The sequence below is a fragment of the Neomonachus schauinslandi genome, chromosome 11 (assembly GCF_002201575.2).
Source record: "Neomonachus schauinslandi chromosome 11, ASM220157v2, whole genome shotgun sequence".
In the NCBI taxonomy this organism is placed as follows: Eukaryota; Metazoa; Chordata; class Mammalia; order Carnivora; family Phocidae; genus Neomonachus; species Neomonachus schauinslandi.
In genome coordinates, this window is record NC_058413.1 from 5,805,547 (window position 1) to 5,823,340 (window position 17,794).

At 39.8% G+C, this 17,794-nt stretch overlaps 1 protein-coding gene across 1 annotated transcript in view; it reads right to left on the minus strand.

The window, feature by feature from the left end:
• Window positions 1-17,794, minus strand: part of C11H11orf80 (chromosome 11 C11orf80 homolog) — a 101,131-nt gene that overhangs the window by 15,232 nt on the left and 68,105 nt on the right. The window contains exons 9-13 of the mRNA XM_044919307.1: window positions 13,079-13,229; window positions 10,372-10,518; window positions 6,291-6,412; window positions 5,220-5,330; window positions 3,358-3,456 (exon numbers count right to left, since the gene is read on the minus strand). Coding sequence (XP_044775242.1) covers window positions 3,358-3,456; window positions 5,220-5,330; window positions 6,291-6,412; window positions 10,372-10,518; window positions 13,079-13,229 — 630 coding nt within the window. The remainder of the gene's footprint in view (window positions 1-3,357; window positions 3,457-5,219; window positions 5,331-6,290; window positions 6,413-10,371; window positions 10,519-13,078; window positions 13,230-17,794) is intronic.

Sequence of the window (17,794 nt, forward strand, 5' to 3'; positions counted from 1 at the left end):
GTTATAAACCTCACAATACATTATTGCTATTTTTGTTTTTAAAAGTTAATTATGTTTTGGGGCACCTGGGTGGCTCAGTCGTTAAGCGTCTGCCTTCAGCTCGGGTCATGATCTCAGGGTCCTGGGATTGAGCCCCACATTGGACTCCCTGCTTGGCAGGAAGCCTGCTTCTCCCTCTCCCACTCCCCTTGCTTATGTTCCCTCTCTCGCTGTCTCTCTGTCAAATAAACTCTAAAAAAAAAAAAAAAAAAAAAAGTTAATTATGTTTTAAAGAGATTAATAAGAAAAAAGTCTTTATATTTATCCATGTAGTCGCTATTTTCAGTACTCTTCATTTCTTTGTGTAGATTCAGGTTTCCAGCTGGTATCACTTTTCTTCTACTTGAAGGACTTCCTTTACATTTCTCATCTGATAATGAATTCTTTCAACTCCTGTATGTCAGAAAAAGTCCTTATTTCATCTTTCTTTTTTAAAAGATATTTTTGTTAGGTAAAGAATCCTAGATTGAAGGCTTTTTCTTCAGTACTATAAAGATGTTGCTCCGTTTTCTTCTAGCTTATACTGTTTCTGATGAGAAATTTTCTGTAATGTTTATCTCTGTTTCCTTGTAAATAAGCTTTCCTCACCTGTTTGCTTTTAAGATTTTCTCTTTACCAATGGTTTTAACCAATTTAATTATGATGTGTCTTGGTGTAGTTTTGTTTCTTGGGCTTGGTGTTTCTTAAGATTCTTAGATCTGTTGGATTTATAGATTCCATCAAATTTGGAAAAATTTCAGCCATTTTTCACTCAGATATATTTTCTGCCTCCATTTCTTCTTCAGATTCCCCAATTACACATATATTTAGGCTACCCTGAAGCTGTCCCATAACTCACAGATGTTCTATGTTTTATTATTATTTGTAAAGAAATCTCACCCTTTTAATTAACTAATTAATTTATTTTTGAGGGGGAGCTTGCACGTGTATGAGTGGTGGGGTGAGTGGGGTGGGGAGGGGTGGGAGGGAGAAGGAATCTTTTTTTTTAACAGATTAAGTTATTTTATGTTATTTATTTATTTTTATTATGTTTAGTTAGCTAACATATAGTACATCATTAGTTTGTGATGGAGAGAATCTTAACCAGACTCCATGCTGAGCATGGAGCCCAATGAAGGACTCAATCTCATGACCCTGACACATCACTACCTGAGTCAAGATCAAGAGTCAGATGCTTAACTGACTGAGCCACCCAGCTGCCCCTACTGTTATTGTTGTTGTTATTATTATTATTATTTTAAATCTCTGTGTTTCATTTCAGATAGTTTCTACTGCTATGTGTTTCTCCTTAAGTGTCCAATGTGCCATTCGTACTATTCAGTGTAATTTCCACCTTGGAGACATCATAGTTTTCATCTTTATAGTTCATTTTGGGTCTTTTTTATACCTTCCACACTCTACTTAATATGTTCAGTCTTTCCTTTAGCTTCCTGAACATATGGAATACATTATAATAATAAATCTTTTAATGTCTTTGTCTACTAATTCTATCTTCTGTGTCAGTTCTGGATCAGTTTTGATTCAATGATTGATTGATCAACTGACTTGGGTTTTCTCTTCATTGTGGGTTGAATATTCCTGCTTCTCACCATGCCTGTTAATTCTGATTGGATGCAAGGCACTGTGAATATTACCGTGATGGGCGCTGGTTATTTCTAATAGTCCTATAAATATTCGTGACCTTTGTTCTGTGATGCTATTGAATTACTTGGAAACAATTTGATTCCTCTACGTCTTGCTTCTGCTTTTTTTTTTTTTTTTTAAAGATTTTATTTATTTATTTGACAGAGAGAGGCACAGCAAGAGAGCGAACACAAGCAGGGGGAGTGGGAGAGGGAGAAGCAGGCTTACCGCCGAGCAGGGAGCCCGATGCGGGGCTCGATCCCAGGACCCTGAGATCATGACCTGAGCTGAAGGCAGACGCTTAACGACTGAGCCACCCAGGCGCCCCCGTCTTGCTTCTGCTTTTAAGCTTTGTTAGGCAGGACCAGGGGAGTGTCTATTAGGCAGAGGTTTAATTTTTCTCCATTTCCAAGGCAAGTCCCTTCTTAGTATTCTACATGATGTTCCATAAATTATAAGGCTTTCTTCTCTGGTTGATGGAAATATGCACTATTCCTGGCCCCGTGTAAACTCTGCCTATTATTCGCTTTAATCCTTCTAGTCCGTTCTTTACCTGAATAGTTTCTTCACAAGAATGAGCTGATTCATTCTCATCTGAATAAAAGAGAAGGAACCCTGCAGATTCCCAGAATTCTCTCTCTATGGAGCTCTCTCTTTTCTGGTACTCTACCCTGAAAACTTTAGCTGCCTTGGCATCCTGGAACTCCCAGGTTCATCTATTCAACTCAGGGAGACCACTAGGCTTTGCCTAGATACCTTCTCCTTGTTCAATGGCCTCTGTACTTTCTCTAGGCAGTATGTCAGGGTAATCCTAGGGCTCACTTCACTTCATTTATTTTCCATGTCTCAGGAAAGACTATTCTATTCATTGATGCCCAATGTCTTGAGAACCATTGTTTTATATGTTGTGTCTGGATTTTTGTTATTTCAGTCAGGAGAGTAAATCTAGTTCCTGTCACTCCATCTTGGCCAGAAGCCACTGTATAATAATATCACCCGTGATCTCCTTTATTTTCTCATATTATCCTTTAGTTCCACAAAAGCCAGTCCTACCGATTGGAGCAAAGACAGCCAGAGAGTGGGCTTTACTTGGAACACCATTATCAGCTATACCTGGAATCTGGAGATCTAGAGAATTTCCCAGCTACGATTCTTTCACTCATTAGAGGAGTCTGTCACAAAACCAGATGAAGCTGTTTGAGCTCCTTGAGGGTGGAGACCCCAACTAATGCAATTCTCTATCTCCAGCATCCAGAAAGGTGAATAAAGTATGGTTTTGATTAGACAAAACTAAACATAAATACTCCACTGTATCATCACCACTGTAATGGTAGCTATGTGCTCAGCACTCTACATACATTATTTTATTCAAACCTCACAACAATCATTTTAGGTATGCATCATTCCTATTTTATTGATAAAGAAACTAAGGCTTAGAAAGATTAAATAGCTTTCAAAATACTACACAACTAGTTAGTGGCAGAAATGGAATTTGAGCAACATCTAGCCATGCTCTTGGATCTCTGTGTAATACTATATTCTATGAAGTTTTCCTAAACCATAGGCTTCCTTGCTGAAAGCTAACCTCAGATTGTGCAATCTAAAGTACCTGCACCTAACCACCCTGTATTCAGAGTTCCCACACATCAATATGGAAGATTTCCACCAAAGTACTGATTATTACTTTATACTTACCTGCTTCATCCCACATGAGCAGTAGGGAAGAAATCGGTGCCGGGTGATCTCATGAAATGATTTATGCAGTTTGGTCCCAAACTCTTGAGTGTCAGCTGCCTAAAATGGGTCAGAGATGAAACATGCTGAATTCCAGTACTGGCAACCAAAAGGAAGGTACCCACAGGATATGGGAAGAGGATGAGACAAACAGGAAGGCAAACCACTGACATCCCTCATGTTATGTTAGGAGTATCCTTAACTCCTATGGATACAGGAGTAGAGAGAAGGCCTGGGATACATGGCATGAGATAGGTAGTTGTGGCTCCTAGGTCTTCCAATTTCTGTTACCTAAGCAAGATCTTTCACACAAGGCCTTTGTTCTCCTATCTCTATAGGAAATACATATCCCAGAGATCTATCTGTTCATAAAGGGGTTATATAAACTGCTTTCCTCTAAAACAAGTTCCAGGAGAGCAGAGGTTCCACTATATTCAACTAAGGCTGATATAAGAACTTCCCCTCAGATAAGGCTTTTAGGGAAGAAAGGAAGAAGATAATAGCATCCATAAGGAATGGGTAATAACCTCTACATTTTAGTAGAATTGCAGGATATTAGAGTTAAAGGGGACAAGAGTAATCACCTAATACACTAATTTTATAGATGAGAAAACTAAAATCCAAAAAGAAGTGACCCACCTAAGATCTCATGGCTTATTAATACAAAAGTTAGGGCTGACCTTAGGATTGCCAATGTAGCATTCTTCTCATTACCCTGTGCTATCCACATGACCCAGAAAGCTGAAGCTGTAGGATGCACTAGATTATAAAGGTGTTATACTCTTAGACCTAGTAAATCCACTTACAGAAATTTATTCTAGGAAATAATTCAGAAGAAGCAAGATATCACACAGAGGTATTAACTGAAATACTATCTATATTGGCAAAAAGAATATAAGCAACTTAAATGCCTCTCATTAAGGGAATGGTTTATTAAATTAGATTAAACCAATGGAGTAGAACTGGGTAACTGATACAAATTTTAAAACAGCTGAAATGGGGAAATGTCAAATTATATGTGAATATAGAATTCTTCAGTTACAACTATACAATATAACTTGAGAAAATATGCAAAAATTTTAAAATACAGTGATAAATATTATTAGCTATTATTTTAAATTTTGAATGTATTACACTATTTTTTCAAGAAAAAAGTACAAAAAAAATAAAGCAACAGACATGGAATGAATGGGTCACCCCACTGATAATACCAATTGGTCAGCACACATTCCTAAAAGGAAAGAAACTAACATTTATTCAGAACCTACCATGTGCTATGCATGTTCACACTTAGCCCTCACCCTCGTAATAACCTTCTGACGTACTATTATTTTTTCCAACTTATAGATGAAGCTCAGAAAAATTAAGTACAGGCCTTAGTCCACATAGCCAGTAAGTAAATGAGCCAAGAACTGAACTCAGGTCTCTGATTTCAATTGTTACACTATTCCATACTGCCAAATATGTGTAATACTTAAGGCTACTCAGTTATTTCCAATGTTTTCTGTCACCATGAGGTAACAAAACATTCTTCAATAAGAAACTGGGAATCACTGTCTAGTCTTAGCTCTAACTGTAACTAGCTATGTGACCTAAAGCAAGTAGAAATTTTAGATAACTTATTTTCTCATTTATAAAATAGTACACATGTAACTATCCATTCAATAAATATTTCTTAAAACACCACAGGCCTGATACTATGTAGGACCACAGTAGGGTAAAATGAAATAATGTTTCTAAAAGCTCTGTACATAATACTACATTAGGAAGTAGAATGTCATTAAAATCCTGGCACTTTTAAGCAGCCCCAATCTCCTACTAACTTGAAGGGCACGGAGACAGATCTTTCGGAAGTTACTGCTGGTGCTTCCAGTCACGATACTCATTATGGAATTCACAGCCACTGAGAGTGAGACCTGCAATTTCTGATGATCCTAAGGAACATAATAAGGAGAGATGGCAGTTTATAATAATCCCAAGCTGCTGGTTCAGAGAATCCCAAAGGAATCAAAGATTTCAGTAACAGCAGGATTTCAACAACTCTTCCCCCTCCATAAACAATACTTACTGAGATCATGCCATATAAAGGACACTTAGGGATTGAAAAATGTTCTCCTCTTTTACAGAGATGACTTATTGACACAGACACATTCAGAAAAGATAAGCCATGAGACACTAGGCAATAAAATAGATGCGCTTACTATTAAAAAAAAGCTTTAAACTTTGCTCTCTTAGTGTGGTTTTTTCCCTGAAAGGGGGGCTACATGAAGTTAAGAAATATGTTACCAAAAGTATAAAGGATAGAGGAAATCAGTAAGTCAGATAAGAAGAGAAAATGATGGGGTGCCTGGGTCGATCAGTTGGTTAAGCCTCTGCCTTCAGCTCAGGTCATGATCCTGGAGTCCCAGGATCAGGATCCCTGCTCAGCGGGAGTCTGCTTCTCCCTCTCCCCTGCTCCCCCCGCCCCCGCTCATGCTCGCTTGCTCTTTCTTGCTCACTCTCTCAAATAAATAAAAATCTTTAAAAAAGAGAGAGAAAGTGATGTTATAAAGCATTAGAAATGAGGGAAGAATCTAAGATTTAGTGAAGCAGTAGCTCCAGAAGTATGTGTGGGAAGGGAAGACAGGTAAGGAAAAGGCTCATTATTAGTCATTTTTCTCTATTATTTTGTCCCTATTTACTCAAATTCACCTATTAGGAGGTAAGACTACGCAAGCTGGTTACAGTGACATATCCTAAGTTAAAGCTTGAGTTCCTAGGCTAGAGGCAATGTAAGGATCAGCCAAGGTGACAAAAGAGGAAGAGGCATTAAGGGAGGAAGGGCCCTCAGGCTGTCATATCCTCTAGTTCTTTTTCTTAGAGTAGGAGACAAGGAGTTATGAATTTCTTATTACCTTGGTAGCCTGGTGATGCTGTTCCAAGGCCTGGTCCACGGCAACCTGGATGGAATCCTGCACTACACTGTGGCTCTCCGTGAGAATGGCACTGAGATGAGTGGTGAGCAAGGTGTGGACTCCTAAGGGGAGGGAAAATATTGGTAACCTTGAATGAGAATGGCCACTTCAAGACTGCTGTTATGCGCTCTGAGTCAGGAATGAGAAAGAGGCTTCTTGGAAGAAGAGACCACTTTTGCCTATCCACAAATAATTACTTTTTTAGACCAACCCCCCCCCCCAAAAAAACCCACCCAATTTCACTTACAAATGAAAGAGACTTCACAAATTAAATGTGAAGGTTGACATTATTTTTGAAGAAACAAGTGAGGGATCCTGTTTAATTCATATCAGAAACAGAAATATATACCACATACTACAAACAATGATACTGGTGACTCCCAGTGGATAGGAGGAGGAGGAAGAGAAAAAGGAAAGGCCTGTTGGAGACTGTCTACCCTACACCCTTCCTGTGTGAGCATCACTGTTGTGGTGAGCCACTGTTACTGTCAGGGTCTCAATCCTTTCACATATGCCGTGATACAGAAAAAGTTAACACTCAACAATGATGACTCTGAGACTGCTGGTATAAGGGTCTTTTTAAATGGGGGCTATTTCTGATAAAGTAACCATAGGCACTACCGCTCAGAAGAAAAGCTAACAGGTAAGAGTGATAGGCAAAATATGTCATCCAACAATAGGTTAGCATTGATGACCTGGAGACAACAGACACGGGAAGACAAATTCACTTTACACCTGAGAAAATACTCCTTAGTTAACCTTTCCTTTTTCAGTGTTTTTCTATTCTTCCCTGAATAGTCTGTTCAAAGGCACTATGGTGAAGCAGCCTACAGCTGGCTGGCTTGTCTCAGGGCTGCATTAAAAACGCAAACCAGAAGGTACATTTTCTACCACAATGCGCCATGATGCTTTCCCAGAAAGGAATGTAAAATGTGGTCTGCTCAAAAGGGGTCTGAAATTGGAGTCTGGAGAACATAGATTCTAGAGTGAATTCTACCTCTAACTTGTGGTGACCAAGTCCCTTCACTTTTCTCACTTCAAAACTAAAATTGGCTTTATACCACCTGCTCTCACAGGCATGTTGTGCAGATACACTGGGATAATATATATGAAGTGTTTTGAAATGTACATTGCAATATTCAAAGGGAAAATATCGCTATTGCTATGATGAAATCGTATGGGTTACTGTTTTCTATTGTTTGGTGCTAAGAATAGCCTCAAGAAATCAGTTAGGTCCCTTTTGAAAGCAGACATTTAATTAAAAAGCTACAAGTTTGTTCCCCTAAAACTGCTGATACTACCAGATGCCTTTAACGTTGTAGCAAAATAATGAGTTAATCATAGAAAAGTTACCATGACAAGGTGGGCAGGAGGCCAGTTAAGTGATTTTTTTAAGACACATGGAAACAGACTGTAGTTCTGCACAATCTGTTTCCTAAAAGTAGCTCTAGAGAAAGCTTTCAAGGATATGAGAAAGAATAAGGGAAAAAGAAGATATAATTACTGTATCTCTATCCATATATCTGTATCTACCTACCTTCACCATACATCCTTTTCCAAAGGCTCGTCCTAAACTACCAGATGTGTAAGGAAATTTAAAAAGATACATAGTATGGTGGCTCCTGGGTGGCTCAGTCAGTTGAGCGGCCAGTTCTTGATTTCAGCTCAGGTCATGATCTCGGCTCAGGTCATGATCTTGGGCTCCTGGGATCAAGCCCAGCATCATCATCATTGGGCTCCATGCTCAGCGAGGAGTCTGTTTCAGGATATTCTCTCTCTGCCCCTCCCCACTCTCTCTCAAATAAATCTTTTTTTTTAAAAAAAAGATACTTAGTATGTTTACTAATGCAGTGATGAATTTCTATTTAATCCAATATCGAATGTCACTACCTGAGATGCTACAGGCCTTCAGAGTCAAGCTAAACAAAGATGTATAAACTATCACATTACTACAAGAATGACAGGAAACACTGGTTTTTGAGGAATCAGTTCTTCAGGTGTGTTCAATAGGATTCAGAAAATGGTATGAGACTTTATGTCATCCTAGGGAAGACTGAATGTGCTAATCCCTCTAGCACACCTCAAAAAACAAAAACAAAAACAAAACAAAATCAAAACCAAATAACAACCAACCAGAAAGCCCTGCCCAAACAGTAGATCTTAAGTCTTATGGGTCTTTAGACTTGGAAGGGCCTTTGATACCACCTAGTCTAACAATCTCACATTAAATATATGAAAAGGAAAGATCAGATGATTTATGTGACTTGCTTCCCCAAAATCACTGAGGAATTTGGCAGCAGAACTAAAATTAAACCCAGCTTTCTTGATTCTACCCTGAAGTCCTTTCCACTAAGATGCTCCTTTTATCAGCCTCTGTCCCTATGAGTGCAGGCCAGGTAACAACCCTAGGCATCCTCACTTTGTCCTCCCTGCTGGAAGCCTCATTAGTGTGGGTCACTTCTATGCTCCCATTCCAGGGCCTTGATGAATGGAACAGTGGAGCACCAGACAACAACAGCTCTTCAAAAGAAGAGTTGCAAGCCAGAGCCCAGGAAAGCAGTATGCTTCTCCCCTAAACAACATATAGATACTGGGAAAAGACAGGAGAAGCACAGAAGGCAGGCAGCAGGAAGAATTCCACAGCTGACAATAGTTTGTTCAATAAATAGTTGGCACCAGTCCACACGAGCACTTCTGATCTGGGGATGTAAGCTGTCTCCTTTCTCTCATGACTCAATGGGAGCAGGGCCACACCAAACAAGCACTGGAATGGCTGGAGAGTAGAGTCCCAAGAAAAAACACTGGCTCACAGAGAACACAGAAACATTATCAGGAGCACCAAAGGAGAGGCTTATGAACCTTTCTCCAGACATTTATAAGCTCCACTTCTTGCTATTTCCCTTTAAGTTTAGGAGGGCATTGAGAAACACTTAAATCTGGGGCCCCTGGGTGGCTCAGTTGGTTAAGCTTCTGCCTTGGGCCCAGCCCAGATCATGATCCCTGGTCGAGCCCTGGGATCAAGCCCCCTGCTCAGCAGGGAGCCGGCTTCTCCCTCTTCCTCTGCCCTTCCCCCTGCTCGCACTCTCTCTCAAATAAATAAATAAAATCTTAAAAAAAAGAAACACTTAACTTTATATCTCAGTGTTTATTGGATTAAACACATAAGCCAACTCCCACTCACACTCAGTGGTCTTCAAACTTTACTATATTTAAAAATCACCTGAGTATCTTGTTAAAAACGCAGATTCTTGAGCCATACCATATTTTTACATTGTAACAAAACAATGAGTTAATCATTGGCTCAGGAAGCAGCTCATTTTCAAATACTGCAGGTGATTTTGGTGCATCTGTTTCGTGGACCAACAAACAGAGAGAACCTTTCTGATAACAGGTTATCACCAATTTGTCAGATAAACTGTAAAGGCCCCCTTTGTATGCCTGAACAAGGACAGTTTCTCCCTTTCCAGAGGTCTATGTGGCAATCACATAAAGTCATTCATACCAATACTACTCCCACACCTCCTTATGTTGTAGTTGAGAGAGATGCTGCATCAAGGCCAAGTAATGCCGGTGATGTTTCTTGATTCCACCTGGAAAAGCGATAACGTGGTGGACAGTTCTCAGGCCTGAGCTTTAAAAACATACTGATATCTGAATCCTGCCTCAGTCCAAGGAAATCATAATCCCTGGGGGTGAGGCCTGGACATTTTATAGACGCTCCCCAGGTAATATATCAGCAGCTAAGGTTGAGAACCACTAATAGACTCTGTAGAGACCATTATAGGAAGTATCCACTAATTTCTGGCCCACTAAATCTGGGAATGTCATCATTTAAGTGATGTTTCAAGATACATATCTTTTCCATAAAGCATATAATTTAACTTATTTAGGCAAGGTTTCTCATTAAAATTCATTATTCTACAGAAATATATGTAATTCAGATATGTGCATCATATAACATCTCCCTTTCTTTACTCTCTTAACATTTAAGCACACCCAAACTGGCAGCCCCTATACCTACTCCACAGTTCTGTTTGCTGGACTGGAAATCCGCTGTGAAAATCCACAAAGAGAAAAAGCAGCAGAGTTTGTCCGTGGAAGTCCATATTCTCAGACTGATCTCCCTCACTGGATTCCACCTGATAACTCACATCTGGAAGCACCAAATCTAGAGGACAAGATATTACACAGTATTCTAAGATAAGTAAAGCCCTCAGAATGCTATGTGAATAAAGAACCTATACCTCAAACAAAGAAGGATCTGAGACAGATCTATATTCGAACACTCCCTTCTTCTCCTGAACCTGTTTTTCTATCCACATGATGGAAGGAAATAATAGCGACTCACAAAAGAAACATCAAAATAACAACTGGGTGTGTAAAATGCAAATCAAACAGCACTCCTTAGAATTTATTGGGAAACATTAATACATTTATTAATTCCCCATACAACTTTCTAAGATAGATATCACTAGTAAGAGGCAGAGGTCAGAGTCAAACCTGAGTAATGAAAATGACAACAGCTAATTTGTATTAAATGCTTACTACATGCCACTTATTGTGTTAAATTCTTCACATGGTCTATCTAAATATAGGCTTCTCAACAACACTATGACATAGGACCTATTCTTTTTTTTTTTTTTTAAGATTTTATTCATTTATTTGACAGAGAGAGAGAGAACACAAGTAGGCAGAGGGAGAAGGAGAAGCAGGTTCCCCGCAGAGCGGGGAGCCCGATGTGGGACTTGATCCCAGGACCCTGGGATCATGACCTGAGCCGAAGGCAGCCGCTTAACCGACTGAGCCACCCAGGCGCCCAACATAGGACCTATTCTTATATCATTTTACAGATTTAAAAAAAGGCACCAATAGATTAAATACATTGCCCAACATGAGGCAGTAAGTGGTGGAACTGTTTTAGACAGACTCAAAATCTGTGTTCTTAACCACATTACCATATTATATTTGTATTCCCAGGTAATCTGATGCCCTACAGTCACTTTCACCTTGCACCTTGATCCTTTAGAATACAATCATGATAGTCCTAAATTCTACCCAGATCCATACGGAGAAGTACCTCCATGTGGATTCTGGTTCTGTCCTTTAGAGTAATGAGGGAGGGAAGGAGATGAGGGGACATTTTCTACATTACTCATTTCCAAAGTAAACTGAGGAAGCTCAGGCATCATCAATTGGCAAAAAACGAAGGAAACCAACAAAGCATGAAAATAAAAATTCAAAGAGAAAAGGAGATATGGAGAGCCCTAGAGATTCAAAAATTCTAAAGGCATGACATCCCACCTGTTAAGACCAGGCATTCTTTCTTCACAAAACCATTCACCTCCACAGACCCTGTTCAAAGACACCCTCCTCCTTTCATTGCACCCTCTGGAACAACTACCTACTCAAGAAAAAAAAATCCTTACTCTGAGTCTTACTTCCTAGAGAAGATTCTATCATTCCCCCTGAGATACTTCTCCATCCCAGGAGGCTTCAGTCTTTTCATACCAGTCACAGCTCTAGAATGCCTCTTCCCCACTGGTCACCTTCCTCAGCATCCAGTTTACCAGGCTACTTTCTAAATTTCAGAGGATTCTAGCAAACAACAGTCAAGCTCAAGACTGTAAACCTCCTACACCCACCCCCGACTCCCTCCAAGTGTGCAGTGAGGTGGTGCCTGTGGGGCCCCTGGGGAGAGGTGGAGACAGGGGAAGGGATGCACTCGGTGTAGATGGTATAGACAGGTGTAGATGGGAGGGCAGAGGGAGTTCTCTTCTGTTTTACAAATGAGCAAGACGTGAGCCAATTTAAATGCTGATGAAAGATTCCAACAGAGAGACTGATAAAGGGGAAGGATGTGTGGGTAAAAAAAAAAAAAAAAAGATTGGGGCGCCTGGGTGGCTCAGATGGTTAAGCATCTGCCTTCAGCTCAGGTCATGGTCTCAGGTTCCTGGGATGGAGCCCCACATCAGGTTTCCTGCTCGGCGGGGAGCCTGCTTCTCCCTCTCCCTCTGCTGCTCCCCTACTTGTTCTTTCTAAGATAAATAAATAAAATCTTAAAAAAAAAAAAAGATTGTAAACCTCCTAGATATCACCTCATGGTTGCATATCCCTACTTTCCAGTTTTATTTTTTGGTCCAGTTATTAAGTGTCTACCTCGCAGTGTGATTCACCCAAAGTTAATGTGGTTATGCTCTACAGGAATACTATGGCCAGCTTCCTAGGTTGATTACTACATGGTTTATACTCCTGCTTTGAATTTATATGGTGTTTTAATTTTTTATAAGTAATTTTATATGCATTTTCTCATTTCATCAGGAAACATTTCTCTTCCATAATAGTTCAATGATGTTACTAACCTTTCTAAAACCCCAGAGTTGACAGATTAAGGTACAACAGAAACCCTCTGAACAAGTCCTTACAAGATGGAGGCCTACTGACTGCCTCAAGAGGACCAGGAAGAGAGGAGGCAGTAGAGGAAATGAGGAAAACTAGCATTAACATGTAATACCAAAACAGCTAGGCTCTAATGCGGCTTTGACTATTGACCTGTTTGCCGCACTTCACATAGATTCTCAAACTTAGCCAGACCCCCACCAGTGGCCCCCAAACTAAACCATCAGATCACTGTGTCCTATTTTTTATGTACACCTGCTATTTATATTTCCTTGCATTTCTCTAATATTCTCCAGGTTTCTTTATTCCTGTGCAGAGAGAGGGAGATATACCTCTATCCAAATTGAGATCCAAATTGGGCACCATACACAAGTGGTATTTCTTCCAGTCAATGAAATAAGAGGTATCTTTGAAGACAGTAGTAGTTGGCTGCTCCTGACTTGGCAATATCAGAGGCAGACCTGAGGGTCCATATAGAAATATGTATAGTTGCTAAAGAAAACTACCAAATTTTAGTTTTTTATGACTATGTATTCATTTGCATAAAACAAACATAACACTGACCTGGTTCACACTCCCAGAAATAAACTAGAGTGCTAGATGATTATGTATTAAGCCTTTCCAAATTGAGTATAGGTGTGAGGCACCAGAGACAGATCCACTAGAATTCCTAGAAATTTATTCTGGGTTTAATAAGTGTGTGCTACAGGTATAGTTTTGGGACAATTAGTTTATATATTCATCCTACTCATTCCATCATAGGTTTGAGTGGTACTACAGGCTAAACACCATATTCAGTTCAGAGAATACAAAGATGAACATCCAGATTTAATACCTACCTTTGAGTTACCATATATATTAGTACTGGAGATACAGGTAAAAATCAGTAAAATATGGTGTGATACATGCTAGAAGTATATATAAAAATATCTTTCAGTAAGTATTTGAGTATATTCAGATTAAAAAGGAAACTCCTTACCTCCTCTAACCCTATTCTCTAACCAAGACGAAGGCGGCCAGGCCTCTGAAATGGTTTCCTTTTCTTGAGTTCACTCCTACCCTCGCCTTGCCTTTCACCTAGGGTTTCTCCACCTTGGCACTACTGGCACTTTGGGCCAGATAATTCTTTGTTGTAGGGGCTGTCCTGTGCACTGTAGGATGTTTAGCAGTATCCCTGGCCTCTACCCACTAGATGCCAGTAGCACCCTCCCCGAGTCATGACAGTCAAAAAATATCCCCAGTCACTGCCAAATGTCCTCTGAGGGCAAAATTATCCAGTTAAGAACCAATACTTAGGGGCGCCTGGGTGGCTCAGTCGTTAAGCAGCTGCCTTCGGCTCAGGTCATGGTCCCAGGGTCCTGGGATGGAGCCCTGCATCGAGCCCCATATTGAGCTCCCTGTTCGGCGTGAAGCCTGCTTCTCCCTCTCCCTCTGCCCCTGCTTGTGTTCCCGCTCTCGCTGTGTCTCTCTCTGTCAAAAAAACCAACTAATACTTAACTCTTTTTGTCCCCTGAACCAAGGCTAAAGAAACCAGAAATACATTTTCCTTTATCTTTTTGTTTGTTTGTTTTCATCCTCTTTTTAATAGGGTAAACATGAAGCATTAAGCGTGAAGAAGATTAAAATCCTCACCCATAGGCACTGGGACATTATGAAAAGTCACAGCAGAACGAAGGGAGACAGTACCCATAAAGGAAGTCTCCATCACAAATCCAAGACATTTACACAGGAGCTAAGGCCAACACATTCACTGTTTAGAGCCAGGGGAGCTTTGAGGTACTGCAAACTCAGTAAGAGTGGAGTGTCTCAAGAATCAAAATGTGTGACTATCTTTTAATTGGGTTGTTGAAACCATTTACATTTAATATAAATACTGCTATGGTTGGGTTTATATCTACCATCTTGTTACGTGTTTTGCATTTGTTCCTTGTATTTCCCTCTTCTATTTTTGGATTCTATTCTGGACTGGGGGTTTTTGTAATTCCATTTTATCCCCTTTTTTGATTTATTCATTATAATTCTTTGTTGTAGAAACTTAGGGATTTATAGTATAAATTTAGGCTTCATAGTATACAACTTTATCACCATCTCCTTTTAAATGATATAACAGTTCACACACATAAAGTATAAGAATCCTGCAATAAGGGCGCCTGGGTGGCTCAGTCGTTAAGAGTCTGCCTTCGGCTCAGGTCATGATCCCAGGGTCCTGGGATCGAGCCCCGCATCAGGCTCCCTGCTCAGTGGGAAACCTGCTTCTCCCTCTCCCACTCCCCCTGCTTGTGTTCCTGCTCTTGCCGTCTGTCTCTGTCAAATAAATAAATAAAATCTTTAAAAAAAAAAAAAAAGAATCCTGCAATAATATACTTCCATTTCTCCCCTCTTGGTCTTTGTGCTATTGGCACTCATTTTACTTCGACATACATTATAAATCTTATATACTGATGGCATTTTTCTTTTTTTTTTTTTTTTTGCTTTAAAAAGTCAACTATCTTGGGCGCCTGGGTGGCTCAGTTGGTTAAGCAACTGCCTTCGGCTCAGGTCATGATCCTAGAGTTCCGGAACTGAGTCCCGCATCAGGCTCCCTGCTGAGCAGGGAGTCTGCTTCTCCCTCTGACCCTCCCCCTTCTCATGTGCTCTCTCTCAAATAAATAAGTAAAATCTAAAAAAAAAAAAAAAAAGATTCTCCCTCTCCCTCTGCCCCTCCACCCCCCACTCACGTGCTCTCTTAAAAAGAATAAAAATAAAAAATAAAATAAAAACATTGCTTCACTTTCTCCTAGATTAGTTTCCAATGAGAAATCTTAATTCTCATCTTTGTTCCCCAGTATGTTAATATGTCTTTTTACCTCTAGCCGCTTTTAAGGTTTTTTCTTTATTACTGGCTTTAACCAATTTGATTATGGTGTGTCTTGATATAATTTTATTCAAGTTTCTTATGTTTAAAGTTTGTTATCTTCTTGCATCTGCAGGTTTATACTTTTCAGCAAATTTGGAAATTTGGGGGACATTATTTCCTCAAATATTTTATCTGCCCTCTCTCCCTGCAGGAATCCAATCACATGTCCCTGAATTAGGCCACTTGAAGTTATCCCACAGTTCACTGAAGCTTTGTTCACTTTTTTAGTCTTTTTTTGTTTCATTTTGGTTTCTTCTGCCAGGTCTTCAAGCTCACTAATCTTTTCCTCTGCAATGTGTACATCTGTCACTGATCTCATCCAGTGTATTTTCATCCTAAAAATTCTAATTTCTATGTCTAGGTATTCAATTTGGGTGTTTTTTTTAGATCTGTTATGTCTTTACTTAATATGTTCAACTTTTCCTCTTACACCTTGAATATACGGGTACAGTTATACCTGTCTTAATGTCCTTGTTTACTAATCCTATTACTTATGTCATTTCTGGGCAGTTCTCATTGACCGATTTTTTTTTCTTTCATTATGGGTCCTATTTTCCTGCTTGTTTGCATGCCAAGTAATTTTTTATTGGATGCCCAGCATTGCAAAGTTTATCTAGTCGAATGCAGGACATTTTTGCATTCCTGTAAATATTCTTGAATTTTTTTTCTGGGACACTATAAAGTTACTTGGGAATAATAGTTTGAGTCTTACTTTTAAGCTCTGTTAGGTGGGACTAGGGAAGGTAGGGCTAGGGATAACTCCTCCACTATATTCAGGCAAACCCTTCTTAGGACTCCAACTGATATTTTATGAAATACGAGGTTTTCTATCCTGCGTGGTAGAACAGAAACCATTCCCAGCTCTGTGTGTTCCCCAGGAATTCTCTGTCTGGAGCTCTCTCTGTGTATTTATCTCCTCTTTGGTACTCTTCTCTGTAATTTCTAGCTGCCTAAACCTTCCTAAACTCTGAACTTTGTCTTCTCAACTCAGAGAGATCCACTAGACTCTAGTTGGATACACCCTCCCTATGAACTTCTCTCTAGGTAGTACAGTGGTGCAACACACGGTTTATTTGTTTCTCCTCTCTCTAGACTTACTGTCCTATACTATCTGTTGTTTATATAATTTGTCCATTTTTTTAAGTTGTTCAAGGTAGGAGGTTGGATCCAGTCCCTGTTATTTGTTCTTGGCTGGAGATAGAATTTCTGAAATTGACATAATCTCATGGACTTCAATAGCTTCTTTGCTTTCTGTATCAACATAACATACCCAGGCTCGTCTTGTACGTTTTTTTTTTTTAAGATTTTATTTATTTGAGTGAGGGAAGGGGGAGGGGAAAAGGGGCAGAGAGAAGCTGACTTCCCACTGGGCAGAGAGCCCAATGTGGGACTTGATCCCAGAACCCTGGGATCATGACCTGAGCCGAAGGCAGATGCTTAACTGACTGAGCCACCCAGGCGCCCCTCATCTTCTACTTTAGACCTGGAATCAGTCATTCCTCCTTTTTAGTGAGCAATGACATTTAGAGAACACATTCTGGGTACTAGGAGTGCTCACTGTTTCTATGTTTGTTTGTTTTTTGTTTGTTTAGCAGACAAAGCTAAGAAATATATAATTTCAAAAGTCAGAAAACTTGGGGGTACATATTGGTATCTTCAATTCCACTTTAAGATTACTTTAAAATATTTTTTTATTTCATTTTTTTTTTAAGATTTTATTTATTTATTTGAGAGAGAGAATGAGAGAGAGGGTACATGAGAGGGGGAAGGGTCAGAGGGAGAAGCAGACTCCCTGCCGAGCACGGAGCCCGATGTGGGACTCGATCCAGGGACTCCAGGATCATGACCTGAGCCGAAGGCAGTCACTTAACCAACTGAGCCCCCCAGGCGCCCAATATTTTTTTTATTTCAAAATAAAAATATTTCTTTGAATTTAAACTCCTATATCTTATTCTAAAAATTCTGGTTCCCAACAATGTTAATATAATTACTTGTTTTATAGTAAGTACGTATACAATAATTTCAGTATAATACCAATGTCATTATTAAGAATCAAGACCACTAGGGGCACCAGGGTGGCTCAGTCGTTAAGTATTTGCCTTCGGTTCAGGCCATGATCCCAGGGCCCTGGGACGGAGCCCCGCATCGTGCT